At 42.9% G+C, this 22,191-nt stretch overlaps 2 protein-coding genes across 3 annotated transcripts in view; one reads left to right on the top strand and one right to left on the bottom strand.

The window, feature by feature from the left end:
• Positions 1 to 22,191, top strand: part of ACSF2 (acyl-CoA synthetase family member 2) — a 32,996-nt gene that overhangs the window by 1,119 nt on the left and 9,686 nt on the right. The window contains exons 2-10 of one of the 2 annotated variants that reach the window (XM_027870323.1): positions 13,683 to 13,878; positions 14,413 to 14,541; positions 15,077 to 15,130; positions 15,844 to 15,962; positions 16,179 to 16,341; positions 16,682 to 16,777; positions 17,189 to 17,337; positions 17,739 to 17,830; positions 18,143 to 18,219. In XM_027870323.1, the coding sequence (XP_027726124.1) occupies positions 13,683 to 13,878; positions 14,413 to 14,541; positions 15,077 to 15,130; positions 15,844 to 15,962; positions 16,179 to 16,341; positions 16,682 to 16,777; positions 17,189 to 17,337; positions 17,739 to 17,830; positions 18,143 to 18,219 (1,075 nt within the window). The remainder of the gene's footprint in view (positions 1 to 13,682; positions 13,879 to 14,412; positions 14,542 to 15,076; positions 15,131 to 15,843; positions 15,963 to 16,178; positions 16,342 to 16,681; positions 16,778 to 17,188; positions 17,338 to 17,738; positions 17,831 to 18,142; positions 18,220 to 22,191) is intronic. The other variant, XM_027870324.1, reaches the window with a different exon arrangement.
• CHAD (chondroadherin) overlaps positions 18,226 to 22,191 on the bottom strand; it is a 6,798-nt gene continuing 2,832 nt past the window's right edge. The window contains exons 2-3 of the mRNA XM_027870325.1: positions 19,845 to 20,008; positions 18,226 to 19,485 (exon numbers count right to left, since the gene is read on the bottom strand). Of these exons, the coding sequence (XP_027726126.1) occupies positions 19,344 to 19,485; positions 19,845 to 20,008 (306 nt within the window). The 3' untranslated portion in view covers positions 18,226 to 19,343. The remainder of the gene's footprint in view (positions 19,486 to 19,844; positions 20,009 to 22,191) is intronic.

Raw genomic sequence — 22,191 nt, 5'->3', positions numbered from 1 at the left:
TAAGTGCTGGAAATAGAAACACAAGCAAATAAGACAGTCCCTCCTGTCAAGGAGCTTACTCTCTAATGGGGGAAGACCACACATAGAGGGGATGAGAAGCAGGTCCCCAGGAAGGGGGTAAGACTTGCTTACTGTCTTACAAGTTGGAGACAGCCAGAAAGTGAATTCAGTTTGGCATGACATAAGCATGGCTGTGGACCTTCATGAAATGGTGGTCAGGCTTAAGGACTCACTAGTTAGGAGAGCAGGCCTCAGGGAGACCTTGTGGATGTAGAAGATGGCAGAGCAAGACTCTATCTCATTGACTGACCGCAGAGGTGAGGAGAAAATTAGGAGGATGCTAGGTCTGAAAGTGAATTAAATAAAGAAAATTAGAGGTAAAATAAGACAAAATCAGTTTGGACAGTTGAGCTACATGGATACAAAAAATCTGAAGTTGCCTGGATGGGTCATATTCTGAGAAAGAAGGAAGCGTTGTAGTCAATTCCCTGATACTGAAGGTATTCTCAGAGGTTGGGTGACCACTTGTTTCTGATCCATGCACAGGGACCCCTTGCCTCAAGACCTCTGAAGTATGTTCCAAGCAATGGTGGATTTAGCCATGAGTTAAGTGAGCTACAGACTAGGGGAGGGGTCTTTAACCTTTTTGTGTGTCTTGGATGCCTTGGGCAGTCTGGTGAAGCCTATGGACCCCTTCTCAGGATAATGTTTTTTAAATGTATAAATAAAATGAATAAGATTGCAAAGGGAAAAAAATTGCAAAGGAAACCAATTACATTGAAATACATTTGTCAAAATATTCATACAAAATTAACAAGTTTACAGTAGCCAGGGTAGGAATCTCAGGATTGGGGTCTCATATTACTTCCAGTATGGCTCAGGGAAAAGAACATTGGATTTGAAGTCAGGGAATCTCTGTTCGATCCCTGGCTTTCCCATATATTACCTATAAGACCTTGGGCAAGTCACTGGGCCTCAGTTTCCTTATCTCTAAAATGAGGTGGTTGGACTAGTTGATTTCTAAAGCTATGACCCAATGATTATGAGGGACATTTACATTTGAGACACATTTATTGAAGGTTCATTGCACTAGGGACCAGGAAATAAGGGTAAAGGTAAAACAATGTACCATCAAGGCTGGAGAGGAACACATACTCGGACAAATAAATACTATATACACACAAAATAATTTCAAAAAGAAGAGACCAATAATAATGGGTAGCGGGAGGGAGAGGGGAATCAACAGAGGCATCAGGTATAAGATAGCAACTAATCAGTGCTTAATTAGCTCCTCATAATTATAGTGCCTTCACTATTAATTATTTCCCATTTATTTTGTATATAGCTTCTATGTTTGTTTGCATGTTTTCTCCCCCATTAGGTTGTAAGCACCTCAAGCGCAGGAACTATCTTTTGCCTCTTTTTGTATCCCCCAGTGTTTAGCATGATGCCTGGCACATAGTAGGTGCTTACTAAATGTTGATTGATTAATTGGTGGAAACTGGTGATTCTAGGGGGCTTGAGGGTAAGAAGGAAGTACATTTTATCCATTACTAACCAGATGTGTTTTTTTAACTAATGAAATTGCTCCTGCATAATTTACTTCATCTGCATGCCAGAAGATGCTTTCTGATTATGAGATTTTGTAATGATTAAATGTTATTTTGTGCTCTTTTTTTCCTTTTTTTTTTTACGTGAGGCAATTGGGGTTAAGTGACTTGCCCAAGGTCACACAGCTAGTATGCGTCAAGTGTTTGGTCTGAGGCCTGATTTGAACTCAGGTCCTCCTGACTTCAGGGCGGGTGCTCTATCCACTGCGCCACCTAGCTGCCCCCTTTTTCTTTCTTTTTTTTTTTAAATAGCATGGGCCTCTAAATCTTGACCTAATGTAGGGCCTTCAGCTACGTTTATCTCGTTGAGCTTCTAATTCCATTGTATTCCAATAGTCTGTGATTCTTAGGTTAAATTAAAACCTCCATTCTGATATTTCATTTTTAGTAAGTCAATAAACATGCATTAAGCACCTACCATATATGTGCCATATACTGCTAACACTAGTGAGAGAATTTCAGGGAGAACCTGACTGATCAACAGAGTTGGGATTGGAAAATGAGGCTACCTCAGGAGTCACTAGACCCTGCTTTTAGGCCTTTTCCCTAGTTTGCACATTAACCGGCTGTGCTGATCTTAGAAAAGCCATTTTCCTCTATGAGCCTCAGTGTCACCAGGTTTCTTCCAGGTCTAGAACTCTGAGAGACCCAACCTGGAGGCCCAGGGTATAGACTACTGCTTCCTTTTCCCTGGGCCAAAATGAAATACACATACACCCTCCCCTTTTCTTCCCACAACACTATCCCCTTTGCCTCTAATCCTAACAGAGGGATTCTTAACCTGGGGGTCCATTAATTTTTTTCTTAATATTTTGATCCTCTGACACAATTGTTTCCCTTAATTATCCTAAGTATTTTTGTTATGATTTAATTTTCCTTATTAGTTTTTGAAATATGATGTCTAGGCTCTTTTTTTTGGTCATGGCATTTTCCAGGTTAATTTTTTTGTTCTATGAAATACTTTAAAATCTCCCCTACTTTTTTAGTCTTCTGACTTTGTTTAAATGTTTCTTGTGTTCCCATGGATTTGTTTGGCCTGTTCTACTTTTCAGGGATTTTTTTTCTTTTGCTTAGGCAAGATTTTGTACATCTTATGCCAAGCTATTAATTCCCTTTCCAATTCTTTCTTCTTTAGCTCTCAGGTTCTCATTTCTTTACCAGTTTTTTCCTCTAATACCTTCATTTCATTTATTAAAACATTTTTCAACTCTTCATCTCTTGCAAAAATTGTAGTTGAATTTGTGCTCAAGCTGTATTTTCTCTATTTAACCCTTTGATGTTTTTAAAAAATTTATATACTTTCAAAAATATAAAATATATATTTTTAAATGAAGCTTCTTAAATTTAATAATTTACTGTAAATTTATGATTTTTTCCTGTGTTGAAATTTTGTTGATGCAATATTACATCATGTAACCATATAGTATATTGTAAACAAGTTATTACACACACATATTCCTGCTGATGTATGCTGAACTTTCCAACAATGTGCCACCCACTCCCCTGCCAACACTTTCTTGTTAAGACCTGTTGGCAGACTTGACCACTGATCTTGCATTTTGTGTGTTTATTTGGAAAATGATGTAATCATTACAACTTCAACTCTGTTACACAACAGATGAAACATGTAAGAACAGTTTTTCAAAAAAAATTTTTTTCTTCTCTTCTTTCCTTATACTTCCACTGCCCCCTTATTTTTATTCAATGCCCCCCAATTGCACCTGAGACTATTACTGCCCCCCCATAGTTCCATTGCCCCCAGGGGGGCAGTATTGCCCACTTTGGGAACCTATGGATAGCCTGCAATCCCTTCTCACTCTCAAATGTCACCATTAGGCACTGGTCCCCTCCTCAGTCAGCTCTAAATCTGTTACCTAGAACTGAGTAGTGAGCTGCTGGTTGGTATATACCTGCCTCTTACACGAAACTGGGCCTCTTTTCTTTGCCTCTCCCTGTGGTGGGATTCTCTATAGGGCATTGTTCATTAGACACCCTTCCCCAGTGTCTGAAAACCTCTTGTTGTGTCTCTCTATGTTGACCTTTGCTGGAAAGGTGATTCACTGTAATTTTTTTTCTTGGCTTTCCCAGTCTGGACTTGGTCTGATGCATTTCTGCTTGTTTCACTACACATTATATCAATTCATATGTGGGTTTCCATGCTTCTTTGCATTCATCATGTTCATCATTTCTTATCACAGTAATATTCCATTATATTCATATATGACAACAAATTTAGTCATTCCCCATTTGATGGGCTCTTTCTAGTTCTAGTTTCTAGCTTCTAGCTCTTTGTTACCACAAAAATATATATCTACATATATATGTATGTGTATTTATATATATGCACACATATACACATATGTATATGTATACAAACATATATATGTGTGTGATATATGAGACTTTCCTTCCTTCCTTTCTTTTTTCCTCTCCTTCCTTTCCTTCCTCCCTTTCCCTTCTTTCTTCTTCTTCTTTTTTTAATCAAAGACCCCCTTGGCGTACATGCCTAGCAGTGGAATCTCTAGGTCAAAGGGTATGGACATTTTAGCCAGTGTGTATAATTTTGAACCTTTTCTGAGCCTGAGTCAACATTGCTCAATGCTATTTTTTTCTCTTTTTCTCCCTGTTTTGTTTCTCATTTAACCCAAATTCAACTTTGCATGAAGGCTATCTCTTTCCAAGCATAGGGAGGAAAAGGAGACACTTAAAATCTTAGTACTAGTCTGTAACCCTTAGAGTCTGGACTTGGAAGGGTTATCTGTGCCTCTGGCCCCATAGAAATATTCTGTCCTAACCTCTGGCAACAAGGAGAGTCTTAGGCACTGAGACTTACTTTTTATACTCTGAGTTTCTCAAAGGAATTGCCCGCCACAGCTCCAGAACACTCCAGGAAAGGAGGCTAGTATGATCAAGAGTTTTTCCAGAGACACCGCAGCTCTGCTCCCTCCCTGACAGATCCTCATAGCCTGGCCTAAGAATTTGTTTTCTCTCTGCCTTTTATGCCCCACTCCCCATTAGCTAGCATCAGAGGTCTTCACTCTTTGACATGTGTTCTTTGGAAAGGTGATTGAGTTCAGGTATGGTGGCCCAATATCTAGCCCTTAAGGCTGTAACTGTTATTCTCACTTATCTTAGGGGCCAGAAGTGAGGGTAGAATCTCTTAACTGCTGATAGAGGTAGGTTGGGAGAAGGAGGAAATGTAGTGCTTTGTGTCCTAGAATGTGTGGTAACATACACCACCGCATCCCACCATGGGGAAAATAAGACCCTTGACAGCATCTAGGCAATTTGCTAGGACAGTCTTCAGTCTGGGCAGAATTGCCACTCATTCCCTTCTCTGAAAACTTTCCAGGTAGTAAAAGTGTCCCACCTACTTGGTCTTGCCCTGATTCTTCCCATAGGAGTCCCTGGCTCTCTTTAGCAACCAAGCCAATCCCAACTGCCCACGTTATACTGGGTTAGAGTCTCCCTTAGAGATAACTACATGGATGAATTTCTTTGTCTCTCCATTTCACTCTGGGTCTTTTACCACAACCTCAGAAGTCCTTGCAAACACTTAAATGGGATGGGCAGTTATCCATCTAACAAAGGCTTTTGTATCTGCTAGTGGCACTAAGAGACATTTTGGGGGAAAGCAGCTAGGATATACACCTCAAAGGGTTAAAATTGTGGCTCAAACATCAGACACTAATAAAGAAAGGCAATACTATGTAATGGAAAATGCACTGGACTAGGAATAGGCTGGAGCCCTCAGTTCAAATCCTGACTCAGACATCCAATTGATTGATAAAACTATGAACACATTATTTCACCTCTCGTAGCCTCAGAGAAGAGGCAGTTGGGTGGTGTGGTGGTTAGAGCAGTCAACCTGGAGTCAGGATAGACCTGAGTTCAAACCCAGCCTCCGACACTCACTAGCTGTGTGACCCTGAGTAATTCACTTAACCTCTGTCTGCCTCAGTCTCCCCATAAAATGGAGAGAATAGTACCTACCTTTCAGGGTTGTTGTGAGAATCAAATGAGATAATATTTGTAAAGCACTTAAAGTGCTGTATAAATGCCAACTTATTATTTTTGAAAAAACATTTTACAAATCTTTGAGTGCCATATTAATATTAGTTATCATAATTAAGAAATATAATGGTCCCTTAGTAGCTATCCATCTGGCACTGTCAAGGAATAAGACATTCTCTGTAAGTGGATTTTGTAGACAACCATTCAAAAAATTTGCTTGTATTTTAATAACCATTGTGCTTCCGAAATTTCTAAGATGCGTTACTTACTCCCTGTCTCCTTAAATAGAGCACTGTTTAAATATGGAGTACTATTTGATGTTTTCTGGATGACTCAGGAACCATTATGCTAAGTTCTAAATCAGAGATGCTCTCAGTTTAGTGAGATATGTGGGTCTGGTGCCACTACACAGAGAATTTCTAGACTGTCATGCCTTTAGAATTCATAGTGTAGCCCATGCTCTGGGCTCAGTCCCCTGAGGGCAGCTAACTAACTATTCATCTCAGAGTAAGCTGGGGGATGGGTTTTCTAGCACAGTCAATCATTCATGAGCCCCACTAGTGTATTTCCCATTGCTTATCAAATTGGCAGATAGTGTTAAATCTCTTTTTAAAGAGAGAGTTAAAAAGATGGGATAGTAAAAAGAGTTGGTACAAAAACATCCCCCTAGCAGTGTAGGACACATTCTCTTACATGTCCAGCAGAGTCCAGCAGAATGTAGGTTCAAGTTTAGACATCACATGTGTCAAATAGTTAACTCAGAACTCTTATTTGGATGGAAGTCTTTTTTTCCCTTCCTTGAGTCCTCATAAGAATGTCAGATGGTGAGACAATACGTGCTCTCAGCCTAAATGCCTTCTTTCCCCCATCTCTGTGACAGGTGAGGAAGGGGCTCATCCAGTTCTATCTCTCTTATAGTGGTAGGGAAGAGTTAAAGAGAGAAGAAACTTCCTAGTCCAGCTGATTGGTGTATACGGTGCAGGTGCATGTAGTTCTGCCTTGGGCTCCAAGAGGGTGTGCCCTTGTAGAATCTTGAAGCTACTTTTCATTCACCCTGAACAGGAGATACTTGCTAAAGCTGCCTTTTTTTGTTTTATCTAGTTTGTAGGATGAGGGGATGCTCTCATAGGATGTATTGTTATTACTGATTAGACTCTCCAATAACACAGTCCATGCAGGAAGTGGGGAGGGAAGGGGAGGATGATATTCCCTCTAGGCTCATTCCCCCTATCCTTCTTGCTGCCCTCTTATTACAGGCACTAGGGTCTAGCTCCTCAAAGTGCTTTACCAAAACTTAACTCCTGAAGCAGTTGTTTGATTGTTTCTGCTGCATTCTCTTTCTTTGATATACATAGCCCAGAGGTATGTCTAATTCTTTCAACCAACCCTAATAATTTTGTCATCTGATTTCATCCAATAGCTCTAAGCCTTCCCAACTCGATTAACTAGATTATTCCCACATAAATGATGCCTTTGATCGATTAATGTAATAGAGGCTAGGATACCCATTTTACAGCTTTGATTCTGTAATTTAATCATATTCACTAATGTTAGCCCCAGGGCCACTTCTTTTATAATTAGACCATAAATTTAGAGATGGATATTACCTTTAGGAAACTGAGGGCTGGAGAACAGAATTTAGGGCTGGAATTAAAAACTAAGTCTCCTGATTTCACAGGCCAATTCATTTGCCAAATAGAGCAGTCTTGAAAACCAATTGTCCTAGGTCAAATTAATTATTATTCTGTTTATCTCAAATCTGAGGCAAGATCTAATGTGTTGTGTTATTGCAGAGAAAACACTGGGTTTACAGTCAGTGAATTAATGAAAAAAACATTTATGAAGGACTTAGCATTTGCCAGGCATTGTGCTAAGCCCTAGAAGTACAAATATTAAAAAAAAAGAGAGAGTATCTGCCTTCCAGGAGTTTGTCTTCTGATAGGGAAAGGCAACACATATAGGGAGAGTGCTGGTTAGGGAAGGGAGTTTTCATCTGAGAAGTCACTGGGATGGTGAGTTGATAGGATTGTCATAGGGCAGGCAATTGACTTGCCCTTTACAGAAGTAATGATACTATTGATTTGATTACTGTGACCAGAGGAAGAGGTAGAATGCGCGCGCGCGCACATGCAGGCACAGCACAGGCAAGAGGACCTTGCTGGCTAGATGAATGGGATGTGAAAGTGAAGCAATGTATATTTCAGTGCTTGGTTAAGAGTTTGGGGTTTGTTTTAGTCCTAAATTCATTAAGGGACTTTTGAAGGTTTTTTGAACAGAGGATGGTCAGACTTGTGCATCAATAAAATTATTTTTGGCAACTCTAGGGAGGCTGGATAGGAGAGGAAAGAGGCTAAAAGCAGGGAGAACAATTTGGAAATATGATAATCCAGTCAGGAGGTGATGAGGAACTAGGAGAGAAGATATGGAAGTGGAGAGATGGGGAAGATTGTGAGACATTTTATAGAGGTAGAATCGATAAGGCTTGACAAGTGATTAAATGTGGGCCACAATGGAAGAGTGAAGGATGACTCTGAACCTGGAGGAGAGCATAGTAGTGCTTTTGAAATAAATAGGGAAATTAGGAGAAAGGGGAGGTTTTGGGGGTAAGCTGATAAATTCCATTTTGGATATGTAAGGTGCCAGTGGTAAGGACCATGCAGGTGGTAAAGAACAATGGAAAGTTGATGTGTGACTGGAATTCAGGAGAGAAATTAAAACTGTATATACAGATTTGGGAGTTTCTGCATATTAATCAGTTGTTAAGCATTTATTAAGTACCTATTATGTGCCAGGTGTCAGAGATACAAAGACAAAAATAAGACAGTCCCTGCCCTCAAGAATTAGGATTCCTGAAACTTTTTCTTGTCTTATGGCTATGGCTAGCATTTCTAGAACTACACTGTATATCAAATAATAGAGTCAACAGTGGACATCTTTGCATTACTCCTGATCTTACTGGAAAGACTTCTAGCATTTTTCTTATGGATAATGCTAGCTCTTGGTTTTACATAGATTTTGCTTACCATATCAAGAAAAGCTCTTTTTACTTCTTTGCTTTTTTTTTAGTGTTTTTTTAAATAAATGGGTGTCATGTTTTATTCTTTTTCTAAATCTATTGGTATATTTTGATTTTTTAAAATACGATTTTTTATGTTGACAGTTTTTTTTTAAAATATTGGACCAATGATGCATCATCCCTGTATAAAGTCAACCATGTCATAGCATGTAGTCTTTTTGACATGTTGTGGTGGCTTTATTGCTAATATTTTTATTCAATATTTTTGCAACTGTATTCATTAGAAATATTTGTCATTTCCTCTATCTGTTCTTCATTTCTGACTTGTTTCTTCTTAGTTTAGAGATATTTATCTAAAATTTTCTTTCTCTACTTTCCTAGTCCCTATATTTGTCTCATAAAAGGAGTTTAATAGGGTCATTTTCTCTATTTTTTGCAAATGATTTATGTGGCAATGTAATTAATTATTCATTGAATGTTTAATAGAATTCAGTCATAAATTCATCTGGTCCTCTGGGTGTTTTTTTCCTGTGATTGGGTTATTCAGTTTCTTTGTTTCTTATTCTTTTTATCTGAGTGTTTTATGATCCTCTGCCCTTATATTTTCATAAGTATTGATCTATTTCATCTATCATTTGTCCTGACCTATAATTGAGCAAAATTATTTCTAATAATTTCCTTTATGATTCACTTGTTGTGAATTCTCCTTTTAATTCTTAAGCATGGTAATTTAGTTTCCTCTCAATTTTTAAAAAATCCAATTAACTAAAGGTTTATCTATTTTATTCATTTTCCTTCAAAAAAGTCACCTAGTTTTATTAATTCATTTGCCTTTTCTTTCCATTTTAAATCTTTGATTTTTCTGAATTGATTTTTTTTATTTAGCTAGGGTTTTTTATTTCTTGTTTTACTAGGTTTTTTGAGTTGTTGTATGCACAATTCATTGATGTTTTCTCTGAATCTCAATGATCTCACTGTTTCTGTCTCTCTGGCTTTGTCTCCCTCTTTTTCTCTTGTTGATGAAAGTCTTAAAAAACATAAAAATTTCCCTCAAGTACTGATTTGACTGCAATCCAAATGTTTTGGTATATTGTTTCATTGTTTTCATTTTTAAAAAAATGAAATTATCTATTGTTTTTCTAATTTGCTGTTTGACCCACATATTTTTAGGATTATATTATTTAATCTCCTTTTAAGTTTGAATCCTTTCTCCAGGAGTAGGTGAGCTGCCAAAAGGGTTATAGGATTTTGTGGCAAAAAATTCCAAGAAAAATCCAAGATTTTTTTCTCCTTTATTATACTTGCAGCATAATCTTGTGTGATCCTGATTATGATCCCTTGGTCCTTGAACTCCTTTTGACTTTTTTGGTTTTTTTGCAGCATTTTTCTTTGACTTGTAAGCTCTGGATTTTGGCTATGATATTCCTAAATGATCTCAGTTTGGGGTTTCTTTCAGGAGGTAATTGATGCATTTTTTCTGTAGTTTCATTTTGCCCCTAGATTCTAATAGATCTGTCAGATGACCTCTCCCAAAAGGCTGAACATTTCAAGGGTAGAAAGGACTTTCTTGGGGATTAAGGCTCATAAGTGGTAAAACAGGAGAGTGGAGTAAAAAGAACACTTGGCACTATAGTCAGGAGAGCTGACTTATATCAGCTGTGTAGACTTTGAGTTTTACCACTACTTATATGACTTTGGACCAGTCACTTAATTCCCCTGGGTCTCAGTTTCCTCTTCTATAAAATGATGGGGTTAGACAAGAGGCCCCTTCCAGTTCAGAAATCTATGGGGTTTTTTTTTTTTTGGTTTGTTTGTTTTTAGATGGAGAAAATGTCAACAATTCAAATTAAACTTAAAAATGTGTCTTATATACTCCACCCCCCCCAAGAGCTGGTTGTTAAACATTTACCAATAAACCCCTCCATGGCTTTAAGATCTATTCAAACTATAAATGAATGAGCCAATGATTGTGTGCTTTTAATATGCTAGCTATATACTCTCTTTGCTCAGCTGCACCTGCATTAATGAGCCCTGGCACAAAGATCCCTTCATGCTAGAGCCTGAGCAGCTACAGGTAAAGGATAGTTAGAAATGAAAAAATGAAAACAAACAAAATAAGACCAAGGGTTTGTCTCTACCAGAGAGTGCCAGAGGTAATGTAAGTAGATTAAATCTGTAAAATGAACTGGAAGATGGCAAACCACTCCAGCATTTTTGCCAAGAAATGGGGTCATGAAGAGTCAGACACAACTGAACAACAAAGGCACTAAAACCTACTTGAGATAAGTTTTGAATGGAGCTAAGGATTCCAAAGGTAAAGAAGGAGAGCATGGCACATTCCATGTATGAGGACAGTCAGCCTTTGCAAAGGCTCTGAGATGGGAGGTCACATTTATAAAATATGTGTCTAATAGGGCTTTGAATCCCATGAAACACAAATAAGGATCAGCTATGAGGCCATCCCATAAAATAGGTGCTAAGTTGCCCTGGTTGTTTCGTTTTTAAGGTTCACTGAATGAGTCCTCCTCAGTGGCTAATCATCCTCTTTCATTCTTTTCACTTTGTTTTATTGTTTCTTGATGTCTCATAGAAATCATTAGCTTCCTCTTGCCCAATTCTATTTTAAGGAATTATTTTTTTCAGTGACCTTTTGTGTCTCCTTTTTCATATGACCTATTCTGTTGTTGTTGTTGCTTTTTGGCCTATTCTGTTTTTTAAAGTGTTATTTTCTGCAGTACTTTTTGTGTCTCTTTTACCAAGATGTTAATTCTCTTTTTGTAATTTTCTTGCATCACTCTTGTTTCTTTTCCCAATTTTTCCTCTACCACTCTTATCTCTTTCTTTAACTCTTCTAGGAGTTCTTGTTGGGCTCATGTCCAATTTGCATTTTTTTCTTTGGGGCTTTGTTTGTAGCTTTCATCTTGTTGTCTTCTGAGATTGTGTCTTGGTCTGCCCTGCCACTGTAGTTACTTATTATGTTCAAGTTCTCTCTTTTTTTGTTATTTGTTAGTTTTCCAGCCTATTTCTTAAGTTTGGAATTTATGTTAAAATTGAACTCTGCTCACCTAGAGGTGAATCAAGTTTCAGGAGGGGTCCCTGCTCCCCTTCAGTCACAAGTTCTAGTGCTTCTCTGTGCTTTGGAATTGTGATCAATGTCCCTGTTTCCTTGTGACTGATCACAAGCACTCCTCTCCATCCTGTAACTGCAACCCAGAACTGCATATGGGCAGTAGAGGTGCCAATCAGCATCAGCTGCACCCAGTGCCAGCAAAGGGTCCCTTGTAATCTCTTTCTGACGAGTTGTCCTTACTGTTTGCTGTTCCCTTACCATTTCTGGGCTGAGAGCTCCTGAAGTTGCTGCTACAGCTGATATGACAGCCTCCAAGGCCCACCACTGGTGGTACTGCTGCTGCATGCACTCTGGGCAGCCCCCACCCCAGTGTTACAGATCTGTCCTGCTAATCTCCTAAGGTGTCTTAGGCTTGAAAAATGCTTCACTGTGACCTTTTATTGACTCTACTCTCCAAAATTTGATTTGAGGCATTATTTTAGAGTTTTTTTGGAGGGAAATGTTAGGAGAGTTCTGTAGGGTTGCTGCCTCTATTCTGCCATGTTGGCCCTGCCCCATCCATTACATTAAAAAAAAAATTTAGCATTCATTTTTTTAAAATGTTGAGCTCCAAATTCTATCCCTCCCTCCCACTCCTTGAGAAAGCAAGCAATATATTATCAGTTATACATGTAAAGTCATGCAAAGCACATTTCCATATTAGCCATGTTGCAACAGAAAGCACACACACACAAATAAGAAAAAATAAAGAAAGTGAAAAAAGTATAATTCAATCTGCACTCCGAGTTCATCAGTTCTCTATCTGGAGGTGGAGAACATTTTTTATCATGAGTTCTTTGGAATTGTCTTGGATCATTGTCTTTATCAGAGTAGCTAAGTCTTTCACAGCTGATCATCATTACAATATTGCCATTACTGTGTACAGTGGTTTCCTGGTTCTGCTCACTTCACTTTGCTTCAGTTCATATAGACTTCCTAGGTTTTTCTGAAATCATCTTACTTTGTCATTTCTTATAGCACAATAGTCTCCTACCACAATCTTACACCATAACTTGTTCAGCCATTCCCCGATTGATAGGCATAATACAGGATCTTTTGACAGGACATCACTGACAGTGAATATGGCATCCACCCAGAGGGAGTTGGGCAGTTCCCTAAAAGATAAACCAGTGAGATTGTATGTTGGGTATGATGAAGGAGACGTACTCCTGATTGTTGGAGAAACTCTTGGGAGAGGAAGCTGAAAGGGAAGAGAGAGAGAGAGAGAGAGAGAGAGAGTGCAGGACAGATTTGAATGGCCGACAGAGGACCCAAGAGCCACAGGCATGTGAGGAAATCTGGCACCCCAACAAGCCCTTTGATTGCTAGTACCTGTACCCACAAAGATTTCTAAAAGTGACCTTCTATAGTAAGATCATTCTCTCCTTGGGTAAGCTGAGATTTTGTCTCACTCAGGAACCAGAGCCTTTCTATCTCTGTTGTATTCTATCACCTAAACTAGTCTGTATCACTTCCTCAGTGACTGTGTTGCTTCTTGCTTCAATAAATATATTTGCTCTTTATTTGTTATTGTCCTTTGTATTTACATTTCCTGTTTTGTGTCCAGGACACTCTGCTCCTTCCCAGCTTGGCATTATCACTTCTCTTTTCCTCAAGAGTCAGGAAAGGGAGGATATCTTAAGGATATAATCTAGCCTCTTTCCCATTCTCCATCTCATCCTGTTCCAGGTATAATATCAGGGATCACAAGGATCCTTCCCTCCTGCTATACAGGAAGTATGTGTGTGTGGGGGGGGTGAAGCTCAGCAGAAAGTGGGGGAAAGGGTGGCTTACCCTAGTGGTTTGTGTAGTACTAAATCTACTCTGGCTGTCTTGGAGTAGGAAAGATGGCCAAAGAAGCTGGGTGAGGCAACTGGGTAAGGGAGTCAGGCCAGGTGATCTTGGTCCCAATAAACTAACTTTCTCTTTGAAGTTCTACAGACGTTAGGAGCCATATCTCATCATCCACTGGCAAACTCAGCTACCTTAAGGGGCCCACGAACATTAAGCTCAGCTCTAAGACAGTGGGGCAGTGCTTAGATGACATAGCCCAGAGGTTTCCAGACCGAGAAGCCATAGTTGTCTCATACCAGAACATCCGGAAGACATTTGCTCAGTTTAAGCAGGAGGTAAGCTCTGATCTATGATCCTTGAATCTCAGCCCAGGGCTATGGTTGACTTGGCTATGGCTAGGGATTTAATAGTCGGGGGAGGGGGTTGGAATGGGTAACACACTCCAGGAACTTCTTGTGAACCCCAAGTTCCTCCACTACTTGCCCTCCCTCCATCCCAGGTCACGGTAAAGTGGGGATGGGAAAGCAGGGGTATGCTGGAGTCAACTCAAACTCGATTATTAAATTTTCAGTATGAGCATTTATACCTCAGAATTTGGTGAATGCTATAAAACATGGCTTGATTTATTATTTTGTTGACTGTCTAAACTTAAGAGAGCTATAGAGAAAATGTTAATAATGAAGATTAAAGCTAAAGTATGTCACGGGTACATTGTTTTTCCTGGAGAGTCAGTTGTTAAATATTTACCAGCAGGCTTCTGAGGGTAGGTATAAGCATCAAAGATGAAGTGCAAAGGACCAGTTGGTTTGAGTGGAGAGAGTAAGGCTAGGTCCTGTCTCTGCAATCAGCTGGTACCTTCTCTGTTTCAGGTGGACGTGGCTGCCTTAGGGCTTTTGAGCCTTGGCCTCAGCAAGGGGGACCGCCTTGGCATGTGGGGCCCTAACTCTTACGAATGGGTGTTGATGCAACTGGCCACTGCACAGGCTGGCATCATCCTGGTGAGTGTCCTGGAGGGGAGGAGGAGGCCTGAGGATGGAATGGAGAGTCCCCAAGGTTGGGAGAGCTCCAAAAAAAGCAACATTTGGCGCAACCTGGAGAGTACTCAACTGGGAGACCTAAATTGAAATCCAAGATCTGAAATGGATTTGCTGTGTGACCTTGGGCAAGTCCCTTTTTCCCTCTGGGCTTTAGCCTTCTCTTCTCTGAAGTGAGGCAGTTGGACTAGATACTCTCTCGGGTTCCTTCGAGCTCTAACATTATGTGATCATGCGATTACATTGTTGCGTATGAGACTTCACCTGTGGCTACAGGTCTCAGACTTTGTTCTGGGTCTAGCCACTTAAACACAAAAGGGTTCATATCTTGGAGATCCAGGTGCTCTCTCTGGGAGCACAGGAGGGGAAGGAAAGGATGAAATTCCCTTCCTGAGCACCACAGAGAGTGAGCTTTGTGTCTTTGCTTGGGGAAGGCTGGGGGCAGGCAGCCTTTGTACCTGGTACAATGGATAACACTTCTGGGTTGTCTTCTCACCAGATTTCTGTGAACCCTGCCTACAAGTCCCAAGAGCTAAAGTTTGTTCTCAAAAAGGTACAAGACCCTTGGGGATGATGGTGGGGGGAGCTCCCTGGGAATGAGAAGGGGGCAAGGATAGGTACAGAGGAAGGCTCTCTGGCTATGATCCCTGCCCCTGAAGCAGAGGGGCTGCGTATCTCAGCTGGTGCCAGTGTCTCATGGGGAAAAGCTGTGCCCTAAGTCCATTGCTGCCTTCAGACCTCATGGAATAATTTGGAAGGAGTAGCAGGTACCCTCTTTCTAGTCTGGTAAGTAGAAAGTGGGAGTGGGGAATCCAGTCTCAAGGAAGCAGTCACAGTTTGGAGTGGAAAGGACTGGAAGTCAAAAGGCCTGGTTTTGAATCTTTGTTGTTTATTCCCTGGGAGACCTTAGGCAAGTTACTTGCGCCCCATGGGCCTCAGTTACTTATGTAAAGTGAAGGGATTAGAATAGATGATCATTAAAATTAATTCCCATCCTGCATTCTGTGAGCCTCTCCTGAAGGGTTGGGAGGTGAAAAACAGGATTGAACCACTTGGGTAGCCCTGTGGGGTAGGAGTAAGACTTGACTGGGTGGCAGCTGACTAGGGGCATGGAGGTTGCTTATGGTATAGGGGAAGGGTTTATGAGGAAGTTATACCTATAGAATACCCTTTAAGGATGCCCTCTACCAATGGGTAACCCTGGTTCCAAACCTAGGGTTTCCCAGGGACTCAGCATGATGTGGATATGGGATTTTACCTCCTCAGGTGGGCTGCAAAGCCCTTGTCTTCCCTGCCAAGTTCAAGACACAGGATTATTATAATATTCTGAAGGAGATCTGCCCAGAGCTGGAGACGTGCAGCCCAGGGGCATTAAGGAGTAAGAAGTAGGTGTAGAATAGGAGATGGAAAGGATGGGGTTGGGTGGGAGAGAGGATGGGAAATTTGTTGGTCCCTAACACTGATCCCAGGCTCCAAGGCAAGTCAATCCCATTCCTACTGAGCCTTTCATCCCACAAGGAATGGGGCTGGTGAGTCTTTTGTGCCCCCCCACCAAGATCACCAGAATTTCACTGCTCCTCCCTTACCCTCCCCTGGCTCAGTCTTCCAGACCTGACCACAGTCATCATCCTGGACTCCAAATTGCCTGGAGCTCTACACATGAATGATGTACTACAGGCTGGGAAAGTTGCCCAGCTGGCCCAGCTGAGGGACATCCAGAGATCATTGTCCTGCCATGACCCCATCAACATCCAGTTCACCTCGGTAGGTTAAAGGTTTGGAGGCCACAAGCACAGTGCCTCCCAGTCCCAGGCATATGGTATTTGCTTAGGAGCACTTTCCTGGGGACCAGGAGATCAAGGAATCAGGTAGTGGGCATTGCCCCCTTGCTAGGCAACCAGGAAAAATGTCTTGGGGCTTGGATCACTTCTACTCTTACCCACCCTCCCCACATAGGATGTAGACGGTGCCGCTCTTCCTCTGAAATGCACACCCACTCTATTGCCTTCTGGGGAAGCCCTGTGTGTGGCATGGGGGTACCATTCTGGGAAAATCCTTCCTCATCTCTGAGATACCCAGGCTGACAAGACCTTTGTATTGCCAGGGGACAACCGGCAGCCCTAAAGGAGCCACCCTTTCTCACTACAACATTGTTAACAATGCCGCCTTGATAGGGGATCGGATGAATCTTCTCAACAAGGTAAAGATTGGGAAAGGAGAGGGGAATGGAGAAGAGATGAGGGAGCTTTTTAGTCTCTGGTAGTGGAGGCCCAAAAGCAATATTTGGGGTGATTAGGAGGAGGAAAGGTGAGGAGGTCGATGGAACAGGTTACAGAGAATACTGGCTTTGGAGTCAGGGGTCCTGGGTTCAGATCTCAACGCTATTGCTTGTGTCCAAGTCACTTAATCTACCTAAGCCTCAATTTGCTCATCTGGGTTGGAGTAAATTACCCCTATGGTCCCTTCTAGCTCTCATACCTATGACCATATGATGGAATTAAGCAGTGGCCTGAACTCCAACTTCTAACAAAAGCGAGAAGTTTCTAGGTGTTTAGTCCTAGTCCTGGGCTCCGGGGCCTAACCTCACTCTTCTGTCTATCTGGGACTCCAGGAGCCCCGGCTGGTCCTTCCTAGCCCCCTCTACCATTGCCTGGGCTCTGTGGGGGGCACGATGGTGTCCTTAGTGTATGGTGTCACTCTCATCTTGTCATCTCCGAGTTTTGAGAGCAAGAGGGCGCTGGAAGCTATCACTCAAGAGAGGTGGGCATCTGAGGCCATGTCCCTCCATTTCCTACCCCATGACCCATCCTTAGAGCAGATCTGGTCTCCTGTCCTACGGGACCTATTTACTGGAGTCTCTCTGACTCCTTATACCAGCTAATTCCTGCCCTGTCTTCCCTGGGATTTCCTTCTTCACCAAGGGGCCCAGGCTTGATGTGGGAGGGGACTTAAAGAGAGATCCAACCTTGGGCATCCAATATTCCCTATCCTTCACCCGTAGACAGACATAGTGACCCTTTTTCCCTCTTAACAAACAGCTTTGGCACTGGGGGTTCTGTATATTTCTGGTCATTTTAGGGAGCTAGAGAGAGGGATATGGAAAATGAAGGGGAGGGTACCCCAACTTTCAGGCCTGATTCTAAGGTCATCCCCCTATACAGGGCCACAATGATCTATGGCACCCCCACGATGTTTGTTGACATGCTGAACCAACCTGATTTTTCCTGCTATGACCTTTCGACCCTGCAAGGAGGTTGGGGGTGGGGGCCAAGGGTTGGAGGGTGCAGGGGTTGGGATTGCCTTATCCTTCTTGCTTCAGGGAGGGAGGGATAGTGGGGGAAATAACTATTACCCTGAAACTCTTTTCCCCCAACCCTGGGAAGTGGATGGTGCACAAATGTGGGGAAGGGTCCTGGGTCCCTTCCTTCCCTGGAATCCAGTCCAGTAATAGCCCAAAGGGTGGTATGTAGGATATTATGGATGATAGACAGGTGCAGGATGTGATGGGGGAGTGGGTGGAGGGAAGAGGAGGGGCTGAGTTGAAAGTGAGTACTGTCTGATTTAGGTGTGATTGCAGGGGCCCCAGCCCCTCCAGAGCTCATCAGAGCCATCATCAAGAAGATGAATATGCCAGAACTGACGGTGAGCTTTTCCAGGCAGGGATGAGATCCCTTGGGTTCTGGAATCTTCAATATGGACTTTGTAGGTGGGTGAGTGGGTGGCTAGACCAGGGCTGAGGGCAGACCTGCAGAGGGTAGTGGCTGGAGGGTGGGGTAGCAACCAGGGAGATAAGGGGAAGATGGGCTATGTCTTCATATCCAATGCTTGAACTGGAAAACAGACATAAGGAAAAATACAATTTGCTCTCTTCAGAGGATGGGAAAGTCACTGACACAGGTGAGAGATAAAGAAATATTATACATATATATTTATATAAATCTAGAAGGGAGAGAAATATAACATAGGGAGGGCCAGGTCAGCAAAGCACAGGTGTCCTGCTGGAGATTCCCGAGGGCAGGGCCAAGGGGGAAGAGGCTCTCTCTCCATGGTAGGGCTGTAAAGAATTAAGGGTGAACCCTTTGGGTGGGGTGTGAGTGGGGAGAAATAGGATTTCTGCTTTCTAATTTCAGAGGACAAATGATAAGGGAAGGAAGGTGATAAGTGTATGGGCAGGTCATCCTGACCTTGGACTATCTCTCTATCAGGGAAATTCTGGGATGGAGGGTGGAACTGATGGTTGTTGAAGAACTCTCTGGCCCAGCAGACCATCCCACCTAAGTATCCGGGGATAGATAGTCTCTATCAGTATAGGGGGTAGGAGGAGAGGATGGAGTTGACTGGGAGTAGAGAGAGGAATCAGTGCAAAGAGGCTGGTCACTGGCACTGGCTAGATCAGAACCTGATGAGGGATAAGGAGCTAGGATCAAAGTAAACAGGGACCCAGGATAGAGAGTGAGACAAAAAATGGGGAGTCCTCAGAGAACTGTGTCAGAAGTGGAACCCTCCCCAGAGAGACCTCCCCAAGGATGGACCCTCCCTTCGCCCTAGAGAGAGAGGGTTACCTATCCTTGAGCTAATCCCTTTGTCCAATGGGCCAGTCACCCTTTGGTATCTTGGGTTACATTTCCCATTCTCTCCTCTCCCCCTGGACCCAGCTCCTCCAACCCCTTCAGGCCCTGCTGTCCAATGTTAGAAGTGAATGAGAGAGAGGGCCTTCTCACTAACCCATGCCCAGCTCCACTCCCTCCCAATGCTTTATTACCTGTTTAATGGCGGCTGTTTTTCTTAGATCTCTTGGTGGGGAATTTGCAGCCTCGGAAAGCTGCCGTCTCCCGGATGTGCTGACCTCGGAACTTAGTGGGAGATGCACATGTTGCATCAGGGCGTGAAGCCTTGGCCTCCAGCCACCTGGCAGGGCAGAGAGAGTTGATAGGGGCCAGAACTAGAGGGTGCTGGCCTGCAGGAGTGTTTCAAGATGCTAGTACATACCTACTTGGACCTTGTATGTGTAGGAATAGGGGAGGGGAGAGTCAGTTTTCTGCTCTAGGGACCAAAGAGAGCAAATGAGTGGGAAGATCTACTCCTGAAGGCAAAGTTTCCCCTCTAATCTACTTTTCTCCTTCTGAGGGTCAAGGGAGAGGAGTCAGTTTCCCTTGTTTCCATCCCATCTTCCCCGGAACCAGGGCAGGAATTTCATGCCTACTCCCCAGGCCAGGAAGTGGAGGCAGGGTCTCATCTAATCCCTAGTATTTAGGCGCAAGCTTCACCTTCGAAGGCCATGGAGCTGGCAGGTACACTTCCAAGGATTGTTGTTCAGGGTCAGTGTCTCCAAACCATCAAAAGGGAAATTAGAGGGCAGCTGGCTCAACCGGTTGTTCTCCAGGTGGACATGTTTTAGGGTGGTCACACCCAAGAAAGCACCATCAGAGAACTGAAGGGAAAGAGAGACAGTGGTTATTTGTTTTGTTTTGCTAGGCAATGGGGTTAAGTGACTTGCCCAGGATCACACAGCTAGTAAGTGTTGTGTGTCTGAGGCCGGATTTGTACTCAGGTCCTCCTGACTCCAGGGCTTGTGCTCTATCCACTGCACCACCTGGCTGCCCCAACAGTGGTTATTTGAATCTGGTCCCCTGATTTCCACCTTCTTTTTTTTCTCAGAGCCCTTAGTTGTGGAGTATGGCTTTTCCACCCTCTATTCCCACCCCTTATTGGCTTTGAGATCAGAATAATTTCTTACCACTACCTTCTGGTAATGCCAGAGGGCATGGAGTTGGGAGGAAGGACAAGGAGGTAAACAGACTTTGTGCCCAAATGTCCAGGGCTTTTGAATGCAAAACCTAGGAACTACTCGGTGGTGATAGGAAGGGGAACCACGATATTCACATACATTTGAGATTTTCTCTGTTACTTGGTGTAGATTTTGTCTGGGTCTGAAGGCTCATGTCCTGGGCCTGACTATCTTCTTGGCAACCCTCTAATCTAGCTGCTGTTTCGTATTCCCAAGCTAACGTTGCCAGAGGCCTCAGACTTTTTGGAGACATGGAAATGTCAAAACCCTCCTACATGGGTGAGCTGCCCACATTTTGCTCTTGCACGGAGGGGGAGCAGAGGGAGCTTAGGCTTGAGGGGAGGACGCAGAATCCAGACAAGGGGCATTACAGGACTTCTGAGGACCAGCAACCCTTTCCACTAACCAAAAAGCTGCATGATCAGATAGCTGCAATGGATACCCTATCTCCAAGGCTGGGAGCCCCATCCAGACCCTTCTCTCTCCCTTCTACCACTTGTCTCACAGTATTTCCAACTCCTGGTGTTAGTTTTGGAGTTTAGGACATTCATGGCACTGAGTCTTGTCCTATTTAAAGCCCTCCCCATCTATCCTCATGCCTTTGCTTCCTCAACCCTGATGCTCTCACCAGGCAGGGCTGGCACCAATCCCCAGCCTCTTTGCCCAGTCCTCCTGGCCCCAGACTGATTTTCCACTGTTGCAAGGAGGGAACCCTCCCCTGTGCCTCCAGGGCTCTTGGAGGTCTGGCCAAAGCACTTCATAGATATCAGACTGGCCAAAGCAGGGAGGTATCGCCTTGGTTCCCAAGGCTTGGGGACAACTGAGCATTTAGCTTTCACCACTGTCCCACATCCTTCAATCCCCAATTTTGTACCCTGGGCTTCAAGTGGTTGAAGATGAAGGGCAGAAGGCTCACAGGAACATAGCATCTTAAAGCAGGAAGGGCCATCTGGTTCAGAAGGGTTTTCATTAGACAAAGAGAGTTTTCCGAGAAGGGTTACAGTCAGTGCTAAAGGAAACTGAGGCAAGTCCAGAGGTTTAGGGGCAACAAGCATGGTGTAATGGGAAATAACATTAGATTTTGAGTGAGAAAAGGTACCTCAGTTCAGACTTTCCCTCTTACACTTATACTAGCTAGGCAAGTCAATTAATCTGTCTGAATCTCAGTTTTCTCATCTGTAAAACGGCATAATAATGTTTATTCCCACAGAATCAAGAATTGTTGTGAGGATCAATTGAGATAATATTGGAACTATTGTTGTTGTTGTTCTAAATCTCTAGTGGGTACAGTGAAAGAATGCTGGATAGGAAAGCAGGGGAGCTGAGTTCAAATCCTAGGCTTCAGTTTCTTCAACTGTGAAATGAGAGAGTTGAACTAGATGACCTCAGAAGTCCCTTCCATCTCCAAATAGATGGATGATTATAGGTTCCCAGACTCCATATGCCAAGGGTTGAGTAGATGATGGTATTTGGACTCCCTGGGGTACTGCAAACAAAGTGCCTAACACTTTTGGGGATGGAGTAGGGAATTCGTGCCCTGATAGCCCTAGTTGCGGGAAAGTAGACACATGAAAAAATAGCTGAATTCTGTAGGGCAGAGGGAGATCTGGTAAGAAAGTGCTTCTCTGGAGTCCAGGGGCTTTTTAGAGGCAAAGGAAATGTCTGCTCAGCACTTGTGCTCCCACTTTGGTTTTGCAGAGCAGGGATTCTGTTCTCTTGTTTCAGCCTCCCTGCCCTTTCCCTTCCCTCCCCACTCCACTCACCACAGCCCCACCAACACACACACACACACACACACACACACACACACACACACACACACACAC

Source organism: Vombatus ursinus, unplaced genomic scaffold (assembly GCF_900497805.2).
Source record: "Vombatus ursinus unplaced genomic scaffold, bare-nosed wombat genome assembly UNPS02014797.1, whole genome shotgun sequence".
Lineage (NCBI taxonomy): Eukaryota > Metazoa > Chordata > Mammalia > Diprotodontia > Vombatidae > Vombatus > Vombatus ursinus.
This window is presented reverse-complemented; position numbering and strand designations above follow the sequence as displayed.